The sequence below is a fragment of the Arachis ipaensis genome, chromosome B5 (genome assembly GCF_059453495.1).
Source record: "Arachis ipaensis isolate K30076 ecotype BB chromosome B5, ASM5945349v1, whole genome shotgun sequence".
Classification (NCBI taxonomy): Eukaryota; Viridiplantae; Streptophyta; class Magnoliopsida; order Fabales; family Fabaceae; genus Arachis; species Arachis ipaensis.
The window spans coordinates 4,306,119-4,325,705 of record NC_142440.1 but is presented as its reverse complement, the minus strand read 5'-3'; the positions used below and the strand labels follow the sequence as shown (position 1 = coordinate 4,325,705).

The window sequence follows — 19,587 nt, the reverse complement described above, 5'->3', positions numbered from 1 at the left end:
ATAAATAAATGATAATTACATTTTTCTTCTGGAGCTGGTGATTGATTATTTTGCGATGTGTATTCATGCATGTTAGGTAGCATGTCTTTGAATTTCTGAGTTACTGTTTTTTCTTCTTCTTTTTCTGTAGTTTAATGTTAATTATTACTATTGATATTTTTTATTTTTTTTTAAAAAGAAAAAGAATGTTTGCTATGTTTTGCATGCTCTTGTTTCTGATTATTCAAATCTTGTAGGGTCAATGCTGTCTCTGAGAAACATTTTCCAGAAGGAGGCTTGATCCGGCACACAAAGTCCTCCACTGTTGAAGAATTTTCTTGCTTCTTCGCATAATCATTTTCAACCATCAAAAGCTTAGGGAACTCAATGTTATTATTTGCTTAACCACTAAACAGAGGTAGGAAAAAACAAATGGATGAACACTATTCATGTCTTGCAATTTCTAATTTGAAAAAAAAAAATGATTATGGAAATTAGAGATTTGAGCTGAGGCTTACATATCTGTAATTTAGGGTTGATTTTGATTTTGGAGGGAGCAAAGCAATGGCGTCTCCTTGGGATCATATGGGGGAAATTGCAATGTGGCTCAGTTAACTGGTCTAGATGCAGTGCGTTTGATTGGGTTGATTGTGAAAGCGGCGAGCACGGCGAGGATGCATAAGAAAAACTGCAGGCAATTTGCACAGCATCTCAAGTTGATTGGGAACTTGTTGGAGCAGCTGAAGATCTCGGAGCTGAAGAGGTACCCTGAGACAAGGGAGCCATTGGAGCAGCTTGAGGATGCTCTCAGAAGGTCATATATATTGGTGAATAGTTGTCAGGACAGGAGCTACCTCTACTTGCTGGCCATGGGATGGAACATTGTTTATCAGTTCAGGAAGGCACAGAACGAGATTGACAGATACTTGCGGCTCGTTCCGCTCATCACTCTTGTTGACAATGCTCGAGTCAGGGTAGCTATTTTTGTTCTTCACAATGCTATGTCTTGTTCTGAATTGGAATTTTGTGTTTTGGTCATAAAAAGAAAATAAGAGGAAAGAGTTTTCGGTTGAATTTTGTGTTTTGGTAGAGGGGGTATAATTCAGTTAATCCTTATGTGAAAAAATAATAGACTGGGAGTCCAACTTTTGACTGATTCTCAACATTTGTTGAAGTTTTTCTCTCAGCTTCAACATTGAGCAATGTTTTAGTTTGAAGCTGTCAAGTTTTGATATGGGGATTGCTTCATTCAAGTGATGCCTAACTCTTGGTGGTATGGAATATTTTTTTGGCAGGAATTAGATTGTCCTAGACTATTCTGTTTATTGATTAATTACCCTTTTTTTTTTTCTTCTTTCTTTTTTTCATTTTGGTGTGTGGGTGTGTGGGGGGTGGAAACAGTGGGCATGTGGTTGAATCTGATACACTAGATAATAGAATTCAGAAAGATGGGATGTACAGTTAACTAGTTTAAATAGCATTCGGCTTAATGCACCTTTTGAAACTCAAAGCATTTTGATTCATATTTCTTGGCAATCATAAGAAATTTCCCAATGCTTTGTGATAAGCATTTTATGCTGAGGATAGGACGACCCCAACATATGTTAGTTGAAATGATATGTTTTAGATCTAGATAGAGTTGGTATTACTTTGACCAAAGTATGCAAAAGGCAGTAGCCGAAGATGTAACCAATTGAGCAACTATTCAAATCGGAGTTGCTTTTCCCCATGTTTTGAGTGTTGATAGTACATGTGAGCGTTTTGCACAACCTGCATCATTTTGCTTGTAGATTTTACTTTTTCCCTAACATTTATAGGGACAGTTATGTTTGCTTTATATTGTGACTTATCTTGTAGCATTTTCCATAAAAATCATTTTGTCAAAAAACAAAAGGGGTTAAAAATCTATTGATTCTCTGGAATATTCAGGAGAGACTTGAAGTTATTGAAAAGGATCAACGTGAGTACACACTGGATGTTGAGGATGAAAAGGTGCAGACAGTTATTTTAAAACCAGATCCTGACAAAGATGATGCTGCAATGCTGAAGAAAACACTTTCTTGTTCATATCCCAACTGTTCATTCACCGAAGCACTTAAAAAAGAAAATGAAAAGCTTAGACTAGAGCTACAACGTTCACAAGCAAATCTTGATATGAATCAATGTCAAGTCATTCAACGGTTGTTAGATGTCACAGAAATTGCAGCTCATACTCTTCCAGAGAAGACTGACAAGGTTCATAAGAAGGAGGAATACAACTATAATGATGTAGATAATGACAACGACCATTCATCTAGTGAAAAATACCAAGTTAAAAGTGACCCACTTTCCACATCAAGGTCATTATTCATCTTCCTTAACCTTAATATGTATTTCGAGATAATTAGTTGACCAACAATGACAATATTTTGTGAATCTTGAGTGAACTCATGCACTTCTGACATCCAGGAAGACCTAAATTTTCCCCTTAGTTTTACTTTTTTTTTACTACTCTACAGTTCCTGCTTCTTCAATCCCATGTTTTCATAATTCTTTTAATGATGCTTATATGCCCAAACTGAAACAGATCAGCAGTTTGCCAAAAGGATCTGCTGTCAAATGGAGGTTCATATCAGCAGGAAGACTGGCATACTGATTTACTTGGCTGTTGTTCTGAACCTTCTCTTTGTAAGTTCTATCCTGCTTGATTTTCATTAGATTTGCACAAGATGTTGCCAAACCCTTGATTTGATGAAAAAAGGACAACTAAATCGAATTAAATGAAAATTATTTGATAAAGTTGGCTATATACTGTTGCTAGAAGTCTGTTTCTCCCTGAACCTTGAGCAGTTGAGTGAGACTACTACTAGAGGAAAGTTTGTTAATTGCGGAAGCTTCATTTCTCTTTTTTTCTTACTTTGCATGTTGAATTATGCTTGAATAGTTTCCAATATGTAGTCTCATTGAGTATAACCTCTCTTTCTTTCGACAATGTGTTTTTTAATAAAAGAACAAGGTTACAGGAGAACTCTCCGATTTTGCTATACCTTTCTTCTCAAGTAATAAATATTAAATATGGCCGTTGATCTGCAGGTATGAAGACATTTTTCTATCCTTGTGGAACATTTTCAAAGATTGCCACTGTTGCAAAAGGCAGGCCCATATGTAAGTTGGTCATAATCTATTCCAGTACTGCTAGCACTAAATGTGATGAATCTACATCTATGTGCTATTTCTTTTCAAATGGTTCTTGCTGTTTCTTTCCAACAAGTCTAGAGTTTAAGTTTGTCAAGTTTATATCAATCTTATATTTGGCTTCAATTTTAATTTTGTACCTAGTATCTTTCCCTGGTTACCGATACTTTTGTGAGAAGCAATCATGATGCAATCTGAAATCTTTATTTCATCAATTGAACTGAACATTTATATCAATCTGCACTTTCTCATACTGTGAAGAATACTCTTATGTCATTCAGACCTTCTTTTTAAAGATTAATGCTGCATTTTTTAATCCAGAGTGCAAATACTTCTCACTGTATGCACTTCTTCAATCCAGTTAATTTGAAATGCTCAAAAGATTATTAAGGTCCCGCTACTTTAATTTTAGTTGTGTTTTTTCAGCTTCTGGAGATGCATGTAGTGAATTGATGGCATATTCATTGGTTTTGTCTTGCTGTTGTTATACCTGCTGCATAAGGAGGAAGCTTCGGAAGATGTTGAACATCACCGTAATGCTTGCTAAATCTCTTCTCTTATTTGTGTTTGTATTTAGATGTTGTTAGCTTCATTGAAGATGCATAAAGTATATTTGCTAAGGCGCGAGCAATACAATGGAATTCAGGAATTAGTATTAATTTGTGTGCATTTTCCAGTCTCTATGAAATGTTTAAGTATTAACATTTAAATTCTATTTCAGGGAGGCTTTATTGATGATTTTCTATCTCATTTGATGTGTTGCTGCTGTGCCCTTGTGCAAGAATGGAGAGAAGTGGAGATCCGCGGAGTTAGTGGTATGTCCTACTCATTCTTCTGCATCTTGTGCATAATATTCATAACTTTAGACAAGTGTTTTGGTCTTGTCTCTTCATTTTCTCAGAAAAACCTCTTGAATTGGAGTGAAGCTTCACTTTAGTCTTGGGCTTTGTAGTCCCAAGTAATTTTAGTCCCCTGCAGATCCAAATCAGCATTTTGGTGGGTCATTTTAGTCTAGTCATGAGATGAGATTAGCTAACATGTGCTGGTAATGCCACATAACCATAACACATTGCATTTACCAGGATCAAGTTCTTCTAAAGTGAAGAAGTTGTTAAAGTAAGAAAGTGAGAATCTAATTATCCTTGAATCAAGGTAGTGGGGCCCATGATAAAAGTCAATGATGATTAATATCTTATGTTATCACTTCAATCCTTCACACTTAGAAGTTTTTTTTCCCATTTACTGTGACACATTAACATATCCATAATGGTGGAATTAAATGACAAATAGAATATAATCTAAAGTCATAATTGAATTGTATCCAGCTTGGTTTTCTTGGTCTAGTTGTTTTTGTTATAAATATGAATTTGCATTTCATCAAAGCTGTTAGAAAAAGGTAAGAGAGAACGATAGAGAAAAGGTTTGAGTGTATTCAAGTTATCGAGAATGATATAATATAAGAGGGTGCTAAGAGAATCGAAATAATAAAGATGTAATATCCTATAATAAATATTTAAATATGTTAAATAATGTTAATTGATCCTAATCATACTCTAACATCACTTGAGTTTGAAACTTATTTAAAACAACGAAATAAAAAAAATGCATAAACTGATAGAACAAGTACAGATAGAATTGCCTAGAGAAAGCGCAGATGGAACTGCCTGGAGAAAGTGCAGATACGAGATGATAAACTATCAAAAAGTGATGGAAAACATATGGTTTCTCTATGAGAATAAGTAAGTAGTGAATAAACTAATCGGTGAGGTGAGAAAGCATCAAAGCATGGACAAAAGATAAGGAAAAAAAATTGTCACGAAAGAAAAGTATGAACATACGGTGATTTCACCAGAAGAAAAATAACTTATTTTCTGCAAAGAGGATACCATGGTTCTGATACCATGTTAGAAAGGGTAAGAGAGTGCAGTAGAGAAGATTTGTGTGGAATGATACAATACGAAAAAGATAGGCTAAATAATGCTAATTGATCTAATTGATCTTAATTATATTCTAACAAAAGCTATTTTATGTTTAATGTTGAATCACTTGCAGATCGCGAGAAGACCAAAACAAGCCCTCCACCTTCCCAGTACATGGAATCTTAGAACAAATGAGATTGTATTTTGGTTGTTTAGGGATTCAGGAGTGTTTGAACCACATATTAAATAGAGGCAATTGGCTATTGGGACTCATAGCAAGACAGAAACTATGTATTTCCTTTTTCTTTTTTTCCTTTTCCCTCAATACCTCTGGCCTCATTACCCATGTGTAAAGCTTACAGATTTAGCCACTGATGTATTGGTTTCCTTGTTTAATATAATTTGATTTTAGTTGTTTAGTATCATGGTATATTGGTATGTTTGTCACGATATATTATGGGACTTTTTTTTTACTTTATATTTTATGGGACTTTAAACCCCTTTTTTGTTGGGTCTTTAGCTTTCAAGAATATATTAGTCATAATTTTGGAATGGAATCACGGAGAATATTGTTCCAAAAAAAAAAGGGACCCTCCTGGCTCCTAGTCCTAGCTATTCGGTACTTGTACTGTCAGTATACTAGATTAGATTGAATTAGAGTAGATTAGAAGTTTAGAACTAAATTAGATAAGTGATTTAATTGAATTGGATGGAGTCAGATTTGAACACCCCATAAAAACATATATATTTTTCCAAGAAAATGTGTTAGGATTTTGTTAAGAATTAAAGGAAAAAAGATAAAAAGAATTAAAGAAAAAAAAAGTCTTATTTTAATTTTAACTTCATATAATAAGATTTAAAAATCCCTTAAAAAAGATATTTTTTTCAAGAAAATGTGTTTGGATTTTGTTAGTCTTATTTAGTTTTAATTTTATATAATAATACATAGGATAATAATATTGTCATTCTTATTTTTTTATGGCATTCTATATTTAATTTTTTGTATTGTGATTTTATAAAAAATATTATCAAGATAAAAGTAATAATATTTATTCTCCAATATATAAAAATGACCTTTTTCTAAAATATTTCTTTAAAGATGCTAAATTTCAATAATAATATTCCTAAATTTTAGCCACTGCTTTGTGCTTTCAGAATATCGTTGATGATTAGATTGGGTAACAAAAGAAGATAACCTAATATTTTTACATTTGACCGCTTTCTAATTTTTTCCCCTCGTCATTTATGCCGCATATAATCATTATTGTCAGTCGTTAGTACCGCTTACTATACCAAAGTCAGAGAAATCAACGTAACTGATGGAAATATATAGAAAAAGTTAAAGGGTAAAAAGTTGAAACCTGAATTTAATTAATTTCAACTGAAAATAAAAACAGAATTTATCTCCAAAAATAAAAATCTGCCAAAGAAACAGAAAGTAGACGGATATCCAAGTTTTATTTTTAAAATAAAAACTAAAAAAATTGCCACGTAGGAGGGCATGATGCATTGGATAACCCAAACGTCACAAGATAGATGCTTCTAGTGCCCCTCTATAAAACCAAAGCCCAGCCCCCTCGCTTGATTTTCATTGAGAATTAGAGATTAGAGATAAGGGGCCGAAAACGAAAATAAAAAGCTAGGGTTAGGGATTTTACCTTTTCACAGCGAAAGGGAACGAGAAAGAGAAAAAAAGGATCAATCTCTGATATCATTCGAATCATGTCGTCGACGAGGAAGATCACCCTTAAGAGCTCGGACGGAGAGGCGTTCGAGGTGGACGAGGCGGTGGCGCTGGAATCCCAGACGATCAAGCACATGATCGAGGACGATTGCGCCGACAGCGGCATCCCTCTCCCCAACGTCACAAGCAAGATCCTTGCGAAGGTCATCGAGTACTGCAAGAAGCACGTCGAGGCTGCGAACGCCGAAGAGAGGCCCAACGAGGAAGACCTCAAGACCTGGGACGCAGATTTCGTCAAGGTTGACCAGGCCACCCTCTTCGATCTCATCCTGGTCTGTTCTATTTCTATTTCTATTTCTATTTCTTTGTTTAATTTTTTGTTATGCTGATTTCTTGGTTTCTTATTTTTCATTGTCTCGATTTCTTGACTTGTATCTGTTTGTGGTTGTGCAGTTATTATGGTTATTTAGGGTTTCCTAGTTTGCGATTGCGGAATTGTCTAGTTTTTCTGTTGTTTCGTTGTTGCGTTACTTTGTTTTCGAATTTTAATTTCTTCTTATGATTTTCGATGATGTAGTATTGAGCATTGTGAACCTTTCTCTGTGGTATGAGAGTTTCTTGAGATATTGAATGTTCTTTTTGTGTGGTCATGGTTGATTCTGAGCTGAATAGGGTTCGTTATTTTACTCATCTTGTAGGTTTAGAAGACATAGCTTGTGTTTATATTTAGTTGTGTCTGTATAAGAGAGACTGATTTTTTTGATTGTTTAGAAGACAATAGCTTCTTTTTGTGTTTATATTTTACTCATCTTGTAGGTTTAGAAGACTGTGATTTTTGATTTGTTGATTTTTGCTTCAAAAGTTACCACTATGTTACAAATTGCATTGATGTATAGGTACTATATATTGTTTTGAACACTGCTTTTCACACTACATGAATTTTTGTGCAATAACCTCAATTTTTAGTGCATTAATTGTTGTTTCATCAATTCCTATATAGATTCTTGTTAGTATTTGGTGGATTGCATTCACAAGCAGAATTGCTCATTGTTATTGCATTTTTTCCTGCTTCAATGGTTTGATTACTTTTACATTTAAGTATGCATATGAGTTCTTGTTTTCCTGTGTTTTAATTTTTTGCAATTGCAATTAAGTAACATTTGTTCTTTTCAGGCTGCGAACTACTTGAACATCAAGAGCCTGCTGGACCTCACATGCCAAACTGTGGCAGACATGATCAAGGGGAAGACACCCGAGGAAATTCGTAAGACCTTCAACATCAAGAATGATTTCACTCCGGAGGAAGAGGAGGAAGTTCGTCGGGAAAACCAATGGGCATTTGAATGATTTGTTAAGCCTTTTAACATCGTCTTTCAAATCTCTGCCTGTGCTTGTGTTTTTTTGCTTGTCAAAGATCTGCCATGTGCATTGATCCTATGCTTATGGTTGTTTGACTTCTATGTATCTGACTATTTTTGTTGACTATGTTCACGGATCAGACGTATCTTCGTTGATGAACCTTAGGGCACGTTTTGAATGTAAGTAAATAGTTGAATCTGGTTAAGGTAATTGGTGAATTCTGGTTGATTCTGCTTATTGATAATTTAAATCATTGCCAACATATGGTTTCGAATTTTCAACACAACGTGGTGTTATATGTTTAATGTTCGTTTGCGCTGTTAAAGAAACATCGAAGGCTGTTTGTGTTAGGCATGCCAAATTGCCAATGTGGTAGCTGTATGTTTATAAGGGATCACTTACTAGTAATTTATGTGCTAACTGCTAAAGGCGTTCTGACTTCGGATTTTGTTTTTAGGTACTTATATGCGTTACTGCCGATTTCATAATCTCAGCAGATGTATTAGAAAGATTACAGGCAAAAATTAATTAATTTTACAGTTGAGACTTGAGATGTGTCGTATGTGTTCGTTAACGTAATTAGAAATATTTTAACTATTGAAATCTTCTAATTTTATGATATTAAATGAGTCGCTTAAATTATTACTTTTTATTAGTAGATTGATCGAATTTACAATTTAAAATAATGTTGAGGATTCATTCGTATTTTAATTTACTCTCCGGATTTTATAAAAAAAAAAAACTCAATTTTAATCATTTGTGGGTGACTGGAGCTATCAGCTCTGGTGGTGATGGGCACCACTGCATTCTTATGATTCATTTGTAGCATCTTTAGAAGAACAACCGAGAGTGGCAATTGACAAGTGAATTTGGGTAGAAATATTATATGTAATAAAAGGGAAAGGATTTGAAGAGTGGCAATTCACAAGTGAATTTGACTAATGAAGAGATCTTTTCGTTGTATTCTGAATCTCCCCTGTATTCTCCAAGGCTAAGGAGTTGAAGATGGCACGTATATTCCCCTTCATTAAATATTTTGATACAAATCCTGAAGGACAAACTAAAAATTTTCATATGTCAATTGGTCTAATTATAAGAGTAATATCTAAGGCAATTAAAATGAGATTTTATAGAAATGATTAAATTGTTTGTTTAAGATATGCATCAAAGAGTTAGTTAAGATAGTAGTTAACAATTATAAAAAATCAAATGTCTTATTCATTAGATAAGTTGAATCAAATATACATTAGTTTATTAGTATTTATTTTAAGATTTATTTTATATTTATGTTTATGTTTATTTTACTTTTATTGTTTTATTGTTTATTTTATATTTTACTTTTATTGTTTTAAGTCTAATTATGATTAGTCACCAAAAAAATCACAAAAAAAGAGTCTAATTATGATTTGATTCATTTTATTTTAGTGAATTTAAGAGTTAAAATTTTGTAACTAATATGTATATAAAAAAAGAGAAAAATTTCGCATTCTTTTTCTAACTTTTCCTCTTTTAACTTTTGGTGCGTTGTTCACTCCCGCCACCGTACACAATGCCATTGTTGCTGCTGTCGAGTGTCGACGGAGCGCTCTTCTTCGATTAGGTTCTCCTTTCCGTAGTACATTTGAGGGACCTTCTTCTACTTTCGCGATCCCTCCTGGTTTTTTTATTTGAATTTCTGTGTCACTTTCTGAGACTCTCTTCCACAAGTGAATCATTCACAAATTTTGTGGATAATTTACCCGGCAATGTTTCGAAGAATGAATTGTTTCATATGTTCAAGTGGACAGGAAGGATAAATGACATCTATTTTGCACGTAAAGAGAAGTATGGTCGGATCCATCTGTTTGCTTTCATCAGGTATACTACAAAAGGAGGGGCATTAAAAGCCATCAAGGAGATGAATGGAATGCGATTAAGGAGTAAAGAGATCTTTGTGGGTGAGGCTAAGTATAGGAGGAGGATTGATGTCCATGAAAAAATCACTACGCACAATGAAGATGTCAGGGAGTCTCCTGATGAAAAACAGAAAAAAATTAAAGGAAAGGATATTGAGGTGAACGAGAAAAAGAGAGTTGTTTTGGAACACCATGGAAGTGAAGAACTAGAAGCTTAGAGGGAACCGTTGGAGTTAGAATGGGATGCGGTGGTAATGATGCCACAGGGGCTACGGGAGGCAGAGTATGACAAGGATAGAAAGGTAATTGCTGTTGAGGATTTGGATGAGTGGCACAAGAGTTTTTTGAAAAGGCGAATGGATAATCCTTTAGTGTATTAAGCAATTATGGTGAGTGCGGAATCAATGGGATCTCAAACAATCAGTAACGAAGCAATCTCTGAAAGAACAGAGACTTGAGAATATGGGGATGAACATAAAGAAAGGGTTGATTTGGTGTTGAACAAAAGTTCAGTTGGGGCTAGGTTGAAGCATATAAAGCCCAATATGTTAGTGGGATGTGGCAGTGGAGTGGCTATGTAGTGCGATGAAGAGTACGTCATTGTGCGTTTTAAAAGGGCCTCCTTGCTGGCTGCTGCGGGTGACGGTGAAGAGAGGGGCGTGGCTCGTCATGGAGTTCGCGAAGGGGTTGAGGCCACGGTGAACAGCGCTGACGAGGCAGATCTGGGAGTAGCGCAGAAGTCAACTGCTGGTGGCGGAGGTGATAATGTTCGTGCTGAGCTTGCTGGCATGGAGGGCAGGGAGGAGCATGAAGCCCCTGATGCACCCGACTAGCAGAATCAAGCCGGAAAAAAGATTGACGGAGGTGCGGAGAATTGTTCAAATAGCACAGCGGAGGAAAACATTCCACCAAGTGTAGTTAATGAGACCCACACTAGTTTGGACGGGAGTGGTAAGCAGCATGTTGGCATATGTCTGATGAGGGATGATGCAATGTAAGATTCAGATTTAGAGGATGAGAATACAGTGGTGCAGGAAACTGGGTTGGATGATGAAGGGGCTGTAAGGAACATGGAAGATTCGGGAGACTCAGAGTAGGATGCAGACTGTGAAACTAATCAAGATGAGCACGGAGGAAGTTGGAATAAAGATATGGATAAAAATAGGGCTGCTTGGAATTTGGCTGTCGAATCAGAAGCTGTTTTATATGACGAGGATGAGGATATTATGGCTATTCTCCAAGCTCAAAATGAATTATTGGCACAAAAAAGAAGGCAAGCAAAACAGAAAGAGAAAGCAAGAAGGAGCCGCCCCAAAGACCGAAATAAGGTGTGTAATAAAGTTTTTAAATGATTTTAATTCGTGGAATATGAGGGGTTTAGGGGGTATTGAAAAGTGAAAAATGGTAAAAATTTAAGCGTAAAAATAATGTGAATATGTTAGGATTGATAGAGATAAAGAAGGAGGTGATTACTAAGTTTGATGTAGTGAAATTTTGGAGTAATGATGCGGTGGGTTCAAAATTTGTGGGATTGGAAGGTGTGCTTCTAGAGGTTTATTAATAATGTGGGATGATACGATGTTTAGGTTGAGTAATTGTTACAAAGGAGAGAGATTGTTGTGTATAGAAGGGGAATTGACAAACAATAATTTTTATTTGTGCGGTTTGCTTGGTGTATGGTGTGCATACAAGGGAAGAGAAGCTTGTTGTGTGGGAATAATTGAGTTTTTTTTTTATCGAAAATATGTCAAGTTCTTCTTTGCTATATGGATGTCTTCAATGAGATTGTGCAGTTGGAAGAAAGGAAAGGCGCTAGTGTGTTAGCATTATGGAACTAGTAGATATAGAGCTGAATGACCGTAAATTTACGTGGTTCAGAGGTCAATCGTGTAGTCGGATTGATAGAATGTTGGTGAGTTTGGTTTCATTGTTATCATTTGGAGCACTTAGTTGAAAAGGAATGACAGAATCTTCAAGAATCAAGAATCAGGTATTGTAGGGATAGTCAACCAGTCGATTAAGAGTTACAAAAAGTGGAGTGATATTTGATTATTTGGGTGTTGATGACTTTTGTCGAAGATAATTAGGAATTAGTTTATTTTATCTGTTTAGTACTTTTTCTTTGATGCTCCACCTTATTGTGTTGAGCTTTTTGTTAAAAAAAACTAATAGGTATAAAAACTTCTGAACTTTGTAGCCACGTTTTTCAATTTTAATGAATGAAATTTCTGAGTTTCTTGAAAAACTTGAATATGAATAAGAAAGGTAGAGTGATTTTTTTAATTGATACATAAGAAAATCAAATTGAGGTAGAATGAGTCTCTTGGTTGATTTTATCTTATTCTAAGTTATGTTTCGTATTATCTTTGAAACATCAAAATATGAGGTGAACATCCGTATTACTTTGTCTCTTCCCTTGCCAATTGACATTGCATTTTATTAGGGGTGTTCATGGTTTGGTTAATCCAAAAACCAAACCAGTTTTTTGGTTAATCAAAAATATAGTATTGGTTAATTAACCAAATTGGTTTTACATGATGAAACCGGTTATTAACCGGTTAGTGAATTTCAAAACCGGTTTTTAACCGGTTATTAAAATAAAAACCGGTTTTTGTACCAAAAAACCGGTTTTTGTACCAAAAAATCGGTTTTTGTACTAAAAAATTGGTTTTTATACCATAAAATTGGTTTTTACATGTAAAAATATATTTTTACACAAAAATTAATATTTTTACATATAAAACCCAAATTTTTATACAAAAAACCGGTTTTTGTCCCAAAAACCGGTTTTTATACTAAAAAATTGGTTTTTATACCATAAAATTGGTTTTTACATGTAAAAATAGATTTTTACACAAAAATTAATATTTTTACATACAAAAACCCAAAATTTTAAACCTTTTTTTAATTGAATTTTTTTAATCTAATTTTTTTCTTTCTAAATGATACGAGTAACATTTGTAAATAATGAAGTCCCTTCCATTGCTTTCGTTCCTTTTTCTTTCTTATCTCTTTTCAATATTTTCTATAAATAATTTTTCTCTTTCTCTCTCTCTCTCCTCTTCTCTTTCTTTTCTCTCTCTCTCTCTCTCCCATTTTTCTCTCTCCTCCTCTCTTTCTCTTCTCTCTCTCTCCCTCCTCTCTATCTATCTCTCTCTCTCCCCTTCCCCTTCCCCCTCTTTCTCCCCCTCCCCTTTCGTTCTCTCTATCCTTCTCTCCCTCTCTCTCCCCATGCTCTCTCTCTCCCCTCCTCTCCCTCTCTCCTTCGCTCTCCCCTCTTCTCTTTTCTCTCTCTCCTTCTCTTTTTCTGTCTCTCTCCCCATCCTCTCTCTCTCTCTCCCCTCTCTCTTTTTCTCTCTTTGTCCTCTTTTCTCTTTGCTTCTCTCTCTCTTATCCTTCTTCTCTCTTCTTATATCTCTTCTTTTTTTCTTTCTCCTCCTCTATCTTCGCCTCCTCTCTCTCTTCTCTCTCGCTTTAGAGAGAAGAGGAGAAAAGAGATAGAAGAGGGATAGAGATTGAGAGAAGGTTGAAAGAGAAAGAGAAAAGAGAGAGAGTAAGAAAAGAAAGAGGAGAAGGAGAGAAAATGAAGAGAGGAAGAGGAGGAGAGAGAGAAAGAAGAAAAGGAAAGAGAGATGAGCGAGAGAGAAAGAGAGAAAAGAAAAAAGAGAGAGAGAGAAAGAGAGGGGAGGTAAAGGAGAGAAAGAGAGAGAGGAAGGAGAGGGGAGAGAGAGAGAAAGAGAGAGAGAAAGAGAGAGAAAAGGAAAAAGAGAGGAGAAAGTAGAGAGATATGGGAGAGAGAGAAGGAGAGGAGAGGAGAGAGAGAGGAGGGGAGAGATAGAAAAAGGGAAGAGATGATTAGAGAGAGAAAGGAGAGGAGAGAGAGGAAGAGAGAGAACGGAGGGGGAGAAAGAGGGCAAGGAAAGAGAGAGAGAGAGAGAGGAAGTGATAGAGCGGAGAGAATGAGAGAGAGATAGAGAGAAGGAGAGAAAGAGAGAGGGAGAGAGAGAAAGAGGGAAGGGGAGAGAGAGGGAGAGAAGGATAGAGAGATAAGGGAGAGAGAAAGAAAGACGAGGTGGAGAGAGAGAGAAAGAGAGAGAGAGAGAGGGAGGGAGGGAGGGGAGAGAGAGAGGAGGAAGAGGGGAGAGAGAGAGAGAAAGAGAGGAAGATAGGGAAAGAGAGAGATAGGAGAGAGAGAGAGGAGGAGAGAAAGAGGAAAAAAAGGAGAGAGAGAGAGAGAAGCGGAGAGAGAAGGAAAGGAGAGAGGAGATAAAGAGAAAAATGAGTTAGAGAGAGAAGGGAGAGAGAGAGGGGGGAAGGAAAGGGGAGAGAGAGGGAAAGGGGAGAGAAATAGGGAGAAAAGAAGAGAGAGAAGGGGATAGAGAATAGAGAGAGAGAGAGGATAGGGAGAGAGAAAAAGAGAGGACGAGAAAGAGGAAAATTAGAGAGAGAGAGAGAGAGAGGAGGAAGAGTAGGGAAAAAGAGAGATAGGAGGAGAGAGAGAGAAGGGAGAGAAAGAGGAGAGAGAGAGAGAGAGAGAGAGAGAGAGAGAAAGAGAGAGAGAGAAAGAAGGGAGGGAGAGAGAGAAAGAGAGAGTAAGGGGGAGAGGGAGGGAGAGAGAAAGGGAGAGGAAGGGGGAGAGAGAGAGAGAGAAAGAGTATGTAATTTGGTTTTGAAATTTAAGTTTTGATTTTAATTTGGTTTTGGTTTTGGTTAACCGGTTTTTTTTAATTTGGTTTTGGTTAACCAATTCTAAAAAATATGGATATGGTTTTTAAATTGTTTCATTAAACTGGTTAACCAAAATGTGGTTATAGTTTTTTAACCGGTTAACCACATTTTGGTTTTTTTATGAACACCCCTACATTTTATAACGAGATATTCTTTTTAAATTAATCATCTAAAGAATTTCTAAACATAACCATACTTCATCTCTTACCTTGCCATGGTATTGCAATCTCCCAAGTTCAATCATTTGATGGCTACGGTCTATAACCAAACGCATTGAAATGAAATTTATTGGCACATATCTGGAATACAGTCAAAATAGTCAATGTTTCCCAAATTGAATAAATTCAAAATTCTAGTATCATTGGCTAATCCATTTCATTAATTAATCCTCCTATAACAGCTTAACAGAAAAATCCATGTTGGTTTGTCGTGCTTGACCAGAGTACAAGCTCGAGTTATAGATAGAGACAGTAACAGGCAAGTTTCTTCGGATCCATGTCAATCTCCAGTTTTGCAATTCGCTCACCTAAGTACACATCTCCTTTGAAATGGCAGAAACCAAGCAAACTTTTCCATGGTGATGACTCATGTGATATATTCCCATCAAATTTTATGATGTTCCTAAGGAATTTTTCTGCCTCATCGACTAGCCCGATGTTCACCAGAAGATTCGCCATGAATAAAAAATGAGCAAAATTAGGCTTCACATTGAACACATCAGTCATTTGCTTGAAGTAAAACATGTCTGCAGTCAACTTCTCTACACGAGCGCGGGCACACAAGATGCCAATGAAGGTTACTTCGTCAGAAAGTAACCTCACTAGACTTCTGTCTGCATTTACAATCTTATCAAGTTCAACCTCATGCTTCATTTTCTCCATACCAACCATTAAATTAAATAGCTTTAGTCCATCTTTGGGATTTCCACGAACGTAGTGCCCCAGGATCATCGCATTCCAGGAAACCAAATTTCTGTTTGCCATCCTTTCAAACACTACATGTGCTACATCCACCCTCTTGCATTTGCAGTACATGTCGATCAAAGCCGTATCAATAATCAAGCTCAACCTTGCTAACGTTCTATTGATGCTCGCATGAACTGATATTCCTTCCTTAAGTCTAGCTGACACGCCACAAGCCGTAATCGCAGATACCTAGTCCTAGCATTACCCTTCAATCCCAACTTATCCATCTCCCGGAACAACTTCAAGGCAAAGCCATGATTTCTAGCCTTCAAATGGCCAGAAACCATAACATTTCAAGTTATCAAATTCCTCTCGGGCATTTCATCAAACAGTGCATATGTAGCATTCAATTCACCAACCATGACATACCCATCAATGATCGAGTCCACGAAACCAAATTCCTACTCAACATTGTGTCGAACACTACCCTAGCAACTCCAACATCACCGCAGTACCCATACATGTGAATCAAAGAGTTCTCAACCGGTAGCACCCGATCAACCCTATCCTTCAAGGCTTGATCGTGACACTTCCTCCCAGATCGAAGGCAGTCCATCTTGGCACAGGAACCAATGAGGGACACAAAAGTGTAGATGTTGAGAAAGAAACCACTGTGTAAAGAATTAAAGAAAAAAGCAAGAGCTTGATGAGGAATGTGGCTATTAGAATAAGCCTGGATCACTGTGTTGACGCAGGTGTCTAAGGTGTTGTTGAAGTGATGGAAGATTAAAAGGGTGTAAGCGACGTCGCGTAGGTGTGAGGCGGAGCTCAAAAGGGTAATTTGTTTGTGGGTAATACATATATTAATTATAATCACAAATTATGCTATTTCAAATTAAATGACTTATATAAAAGTGGTCTCATTTATTGTTATAAATGCTAAATTGAATAAGTCATAATTATTTTTGATTTGGAATTAAATGAGAATAAAATCAGATATTATCTTTTATTCTTTAGATAATTATCTTTTGGATTTTAGATATATTATCTTTTGGACTTTAATACTATTTTATTTGGGCTTTAGGGTTTAATGGGTACCATGCTCAAATATAAATAGTGCCTTCAGGTTTCGGTCCCCAATATACCAAAGCCGCCTGTGTTGCTCTTTTCCCATCAGAAGAGTTACAATTCAACCCTAGGAATACAGAAGGCTTTGGTTGAGGAAGATTGAAAGAACCACAAAATTCAAATTCTTCCATCAATTTCTGATTTCTACGAGTAAAGGTACGCTTCCTTATTATGATATATTTTTGGTGATTTAATATGGATGATCTAGGTTAATAAAATAATTTATTCCAACAGGGTGCATGCAATGTGAGGCTTGGGGAGTAGGGCAGTGGTGGTGAAGAGTGCCTGGATTTGGAGGAGGTGGCGGGTGGTGTGGCACGCGCTCTAGAGGATCACGTGGAAGGCATTGAATGGGGAGAAAGTGGTTGTGGTTGTTTTGGAGGCAAAAGATGAGGAAATGAAAAATGATGAAGATAAAGAATGAGTGGTTGTTAGGTGGGAGAAAATAGTGCTTCGGAGAAGAAGTTGAAGTTGTTGAGATGAGACTCTGGCCATTCATTTGGAAGTTGGCATAAACAGTTTGACCGTTCAATCGCCATTCACGAACATGCCTCTACTCTCTTCTCACTCTCGCGACATGTTCAGGTCACCACTGAGTCAATTAGAGTGGCCAAACCTCTCTAGTTTCTATTACTATTAAAAATGACTCTAATAAAAATCTCTCATAAAATTCTCTTAAAATTAAAGTAATCTATTTACCACTAATAAAATAAATAAAATAGAATATTTATATTTAATTTAAAATCGGAGACTCACGCGTAATCATCTTTATGTGAAGTTAACAAAATAATAATTATCATCTACTAAATTTTCAACTTACACTTTACATAAGAATAAATACATGTTAATTTTTACTTATTTTGACATTAAATTTTAAACATAAATAAAAATAAAACAACAACAATATATACAAAGTTATAAATATATTATTATAAATATCTAAATTAAAATTAAATTTTAATATTTAAATTAATAGAATAATTATAGATGTAATCTAATTCACTCAGCTAAATGTTAAATCATTGACTAAATAATTTCTTAAGCGTTTTATGTATAACATAATAATTTGATTGACTATTATCTCCTTTCTTTCTTTTTTCTCTTCCTTTTCTCTCCTCTCTAAACTAAATTCTTCCTTGTTTTTGTTGTTGTTATAACTAATATTTATTTGAATTATGCTACATATACACTAAAATTAGTCATCAAAATCAGCCACCAGTATAAAATACATACTAAAATACAAATACATATTGAAAATAAAATAAATTACACATATATTTATATACAAATACATTAGTGGTTGATTTTAGTTGCTAATTTTGGTGTAAAAATAGCATTTTTGTATTTATTTTCATGACATAAAGACTAGTTTTTGTCCGAACATGCAAAAATCAAGTAGATCCGTTCTGGGCAATAGTTTGATCTGATAGGAAACTCTTTTTGCTAGAAAAGCCCAATAAAAAGAACGTCATTGGACCCAAAAAAAAAATGAAGAGATAACATTTACTTTTGTTCGGAGAGTGGCAAGAATAAGCGCAGAGGCGATGGGTCCAGTGGGGAAGAGGCTCTGGGAGGTTCTGGTTTGTCCTCTCTCGAAGCATCCCTTGAGGTACTGCCAGGAAACCAATTCCCTAATCAGTGACGCCATTGCCGTTTCCTTTCCTGTCAGTTCACTGATACTTCGCTTTCCTTTCTCAATCATCGCTTTCATCACTTCAATTTCTAACCATCCGCATATACCGTTTTATTTCAGCTCAAAAACGGGATCCCTTGCTTGGTTCCACAAGATGGGAAGATACTCGAGGAACAAGATGCCAATGATGCTAATTCGTCTGCAATGAATGAAGAACATCAAGGAAGAAGATGAACTGTAAGAGATTTCAGCGTCTCTTCCTTTAATTGTCACTCTTCTGGTGCTCATTCTGTTATTAGTATTGCAAATAACTCTCATCAATTTCTGTTTAACTCTCACTGTCTTGAGTAAATTATGATAATGTCCTTTGAAATTAAGAGGTGTTGCATGTAAGAGTGCTGATAATTAAGAGCTTTTAGATATGAAAAAGCTTGGTACACTAATTTTCTTTTTTTTTTTTTTTTTAAATACCTTATAATTAAGTTATAAACTACTTACTATCTCAACTAATCTTATTTTTATTGATTTTGTACACATTTAATAGTTAATTTTGCACGTTAATCCCTGTTAATACTCAATATACTAGTGAAATATAGCACTACAGAGCTTTGAACTATGATTAGGGGTGAACAAATCAGGATTCCATTCGCAATATCCGCAGTAGTATGAGTGCTGACATAATCAAGGTAAATGGCTTGCATTGGGAGTCATGGAAACTTGAATACTTTTGACATTTTATCAAATTAGATTTGAGGTGTGGTGGCCATCCTTAATCTATTGACTAATAACTTAATAAAGAAAAGAAAGGCAGAAAGTAACAATAAACTATTAAAAGATTAATATAAAAGATAGCTTTACTTGAACTTGAATGCATTGTGCAATGGTATGCATCCATGAGATCTGGTGCAAGATTTGTCTCTTGTAACCTAACAACAACCTTCTTAACATTTTTGAACTTCAATTCAACCCTCAATATATTCCTGCCTAGGCTTGTGAAAATTGTTGTCAGCAGTTTCTATCGGTTGTGGTTTTGGTTTCGCTTTCACTTTTAACCGTGATTCGTTGCTTAAGCAAGCTACAAATCCAGATTCCCTGTTTTGTCTAGGCTGATGTGAGAAACTGGTATAATTGTGAGATTTTTCTTGTGTATACGGCATATGATGCTTTAATTCTATAGGTGAGA

General features: G+C 35.6%; 2 protein-coding genes and 2 pseudogenes across 3 annotated transcripts; 3 read left to right on the top strand and 1 right to left on the bottom strand.

Annotated features, from left to right (window-relative positions):
* Nucleotides 1–543: 543 nt before the first annotated feature.
* Nucleotides 544–5,494, top strand: LOC107642551 (protein MID1-COMPLEMENTING ACTIVITY 1-like; annotated as a pseudogene). Its single transcript, XR_015883494.1, has 7 exons — nt 544–953; nt 1,909–2,318; nt 2,546–2,646; nt 3,052–3,123; nt 3,580–3,686; nt 3,875–3,968; nt 5,206–5,494. The product of XR_015883494.1 is annotated as a protein MID1-COMPLEMENTING ACTIVITY 1-like (transcript).
* Nucleotides 5,495–6,616: 1,122 nt separating this feature from the next.
* LOC107642553 (SKP1-like protein 1B) lies at nt 6,617–8,325 on the top strand. Its single transcript, XM_016345949.3, has 2 exons — nt 6,617–7,088; nt 7,930–8,325. Exons 1-2 carry the CDS (start codon nt 6,795–6,797, stop codon nt 8,101–8,103), a joined length of 468 nt encoding a protein of 155 aa, XP_016201435.1. The 5' UTR covers nt 6,617–6,794; the 3' UTR covers nt 8,104–8,325.
* Nucleotides 8,326–15,193: 6,868 nt separating this feature from the next.
* On the bottom strand, nt 15,194–17,266 carry LOC148563239 (pentatricopeptide repeat-containing protein At3g51320 pseudogene; annotated as a pseudogene).
* Nucleotides 17,267–18,270: 1,004 nt separating this feature from the next.
* Nucleotides 18,271–18,897, top strand: LOC107642550 (Trm112p-like protein). Its single transcript, XM_088488055.1, has 2 exons — nt 18,271–18,435; nt 18,525–18,897. The coding sequence occupies exons 1-2, from the start codon at nt 18,316–18,318 to the stop codon at nt 18,636–18,638; spliced, it is 234 nt and encodes a 77-aa protein (XP_088344181.1). The 5' UTR covers nt 18,271–18,315; the 3' UTR covers nt 18,639–18,897.
* Nucleotides 18,898–19,587: the final 690 nt, after the last annotated feature.

Excerpts from the sequence above, each read along its gene's own strand:
- LOC107642553 (XM_016345949.3), top strand. The coding sequence starts at position 6,795 with ATGTCGTCGACGAGGAAGATCACCCTTAAGAGCTCGGACGGAGAGGCG. Across the intron at positions 7,089-7,929 it reads CCCTCTTCGATCTCATCCTG|GCTGCGAACTACTTGAACAT; the intron begins GTCTGTTCTATT and ends TGTTCTTTTCAG.
- LOC107642550 (XM_088488055.1), top strand. The coding sequence starts at position 18,316 with ATGGGTCCAGTGGGGAAGAGGCTCTGGGAGGTTCTGGTTTGTCCTCTC. Across the intron at positions 18,436-18,524 it reads CCATTGCCGTTTCCTTTCCT|CTCAAAAACGGGATCCCTTG; the intron begins GTCAGTTCACTG and ends GTTTTATTTCAG.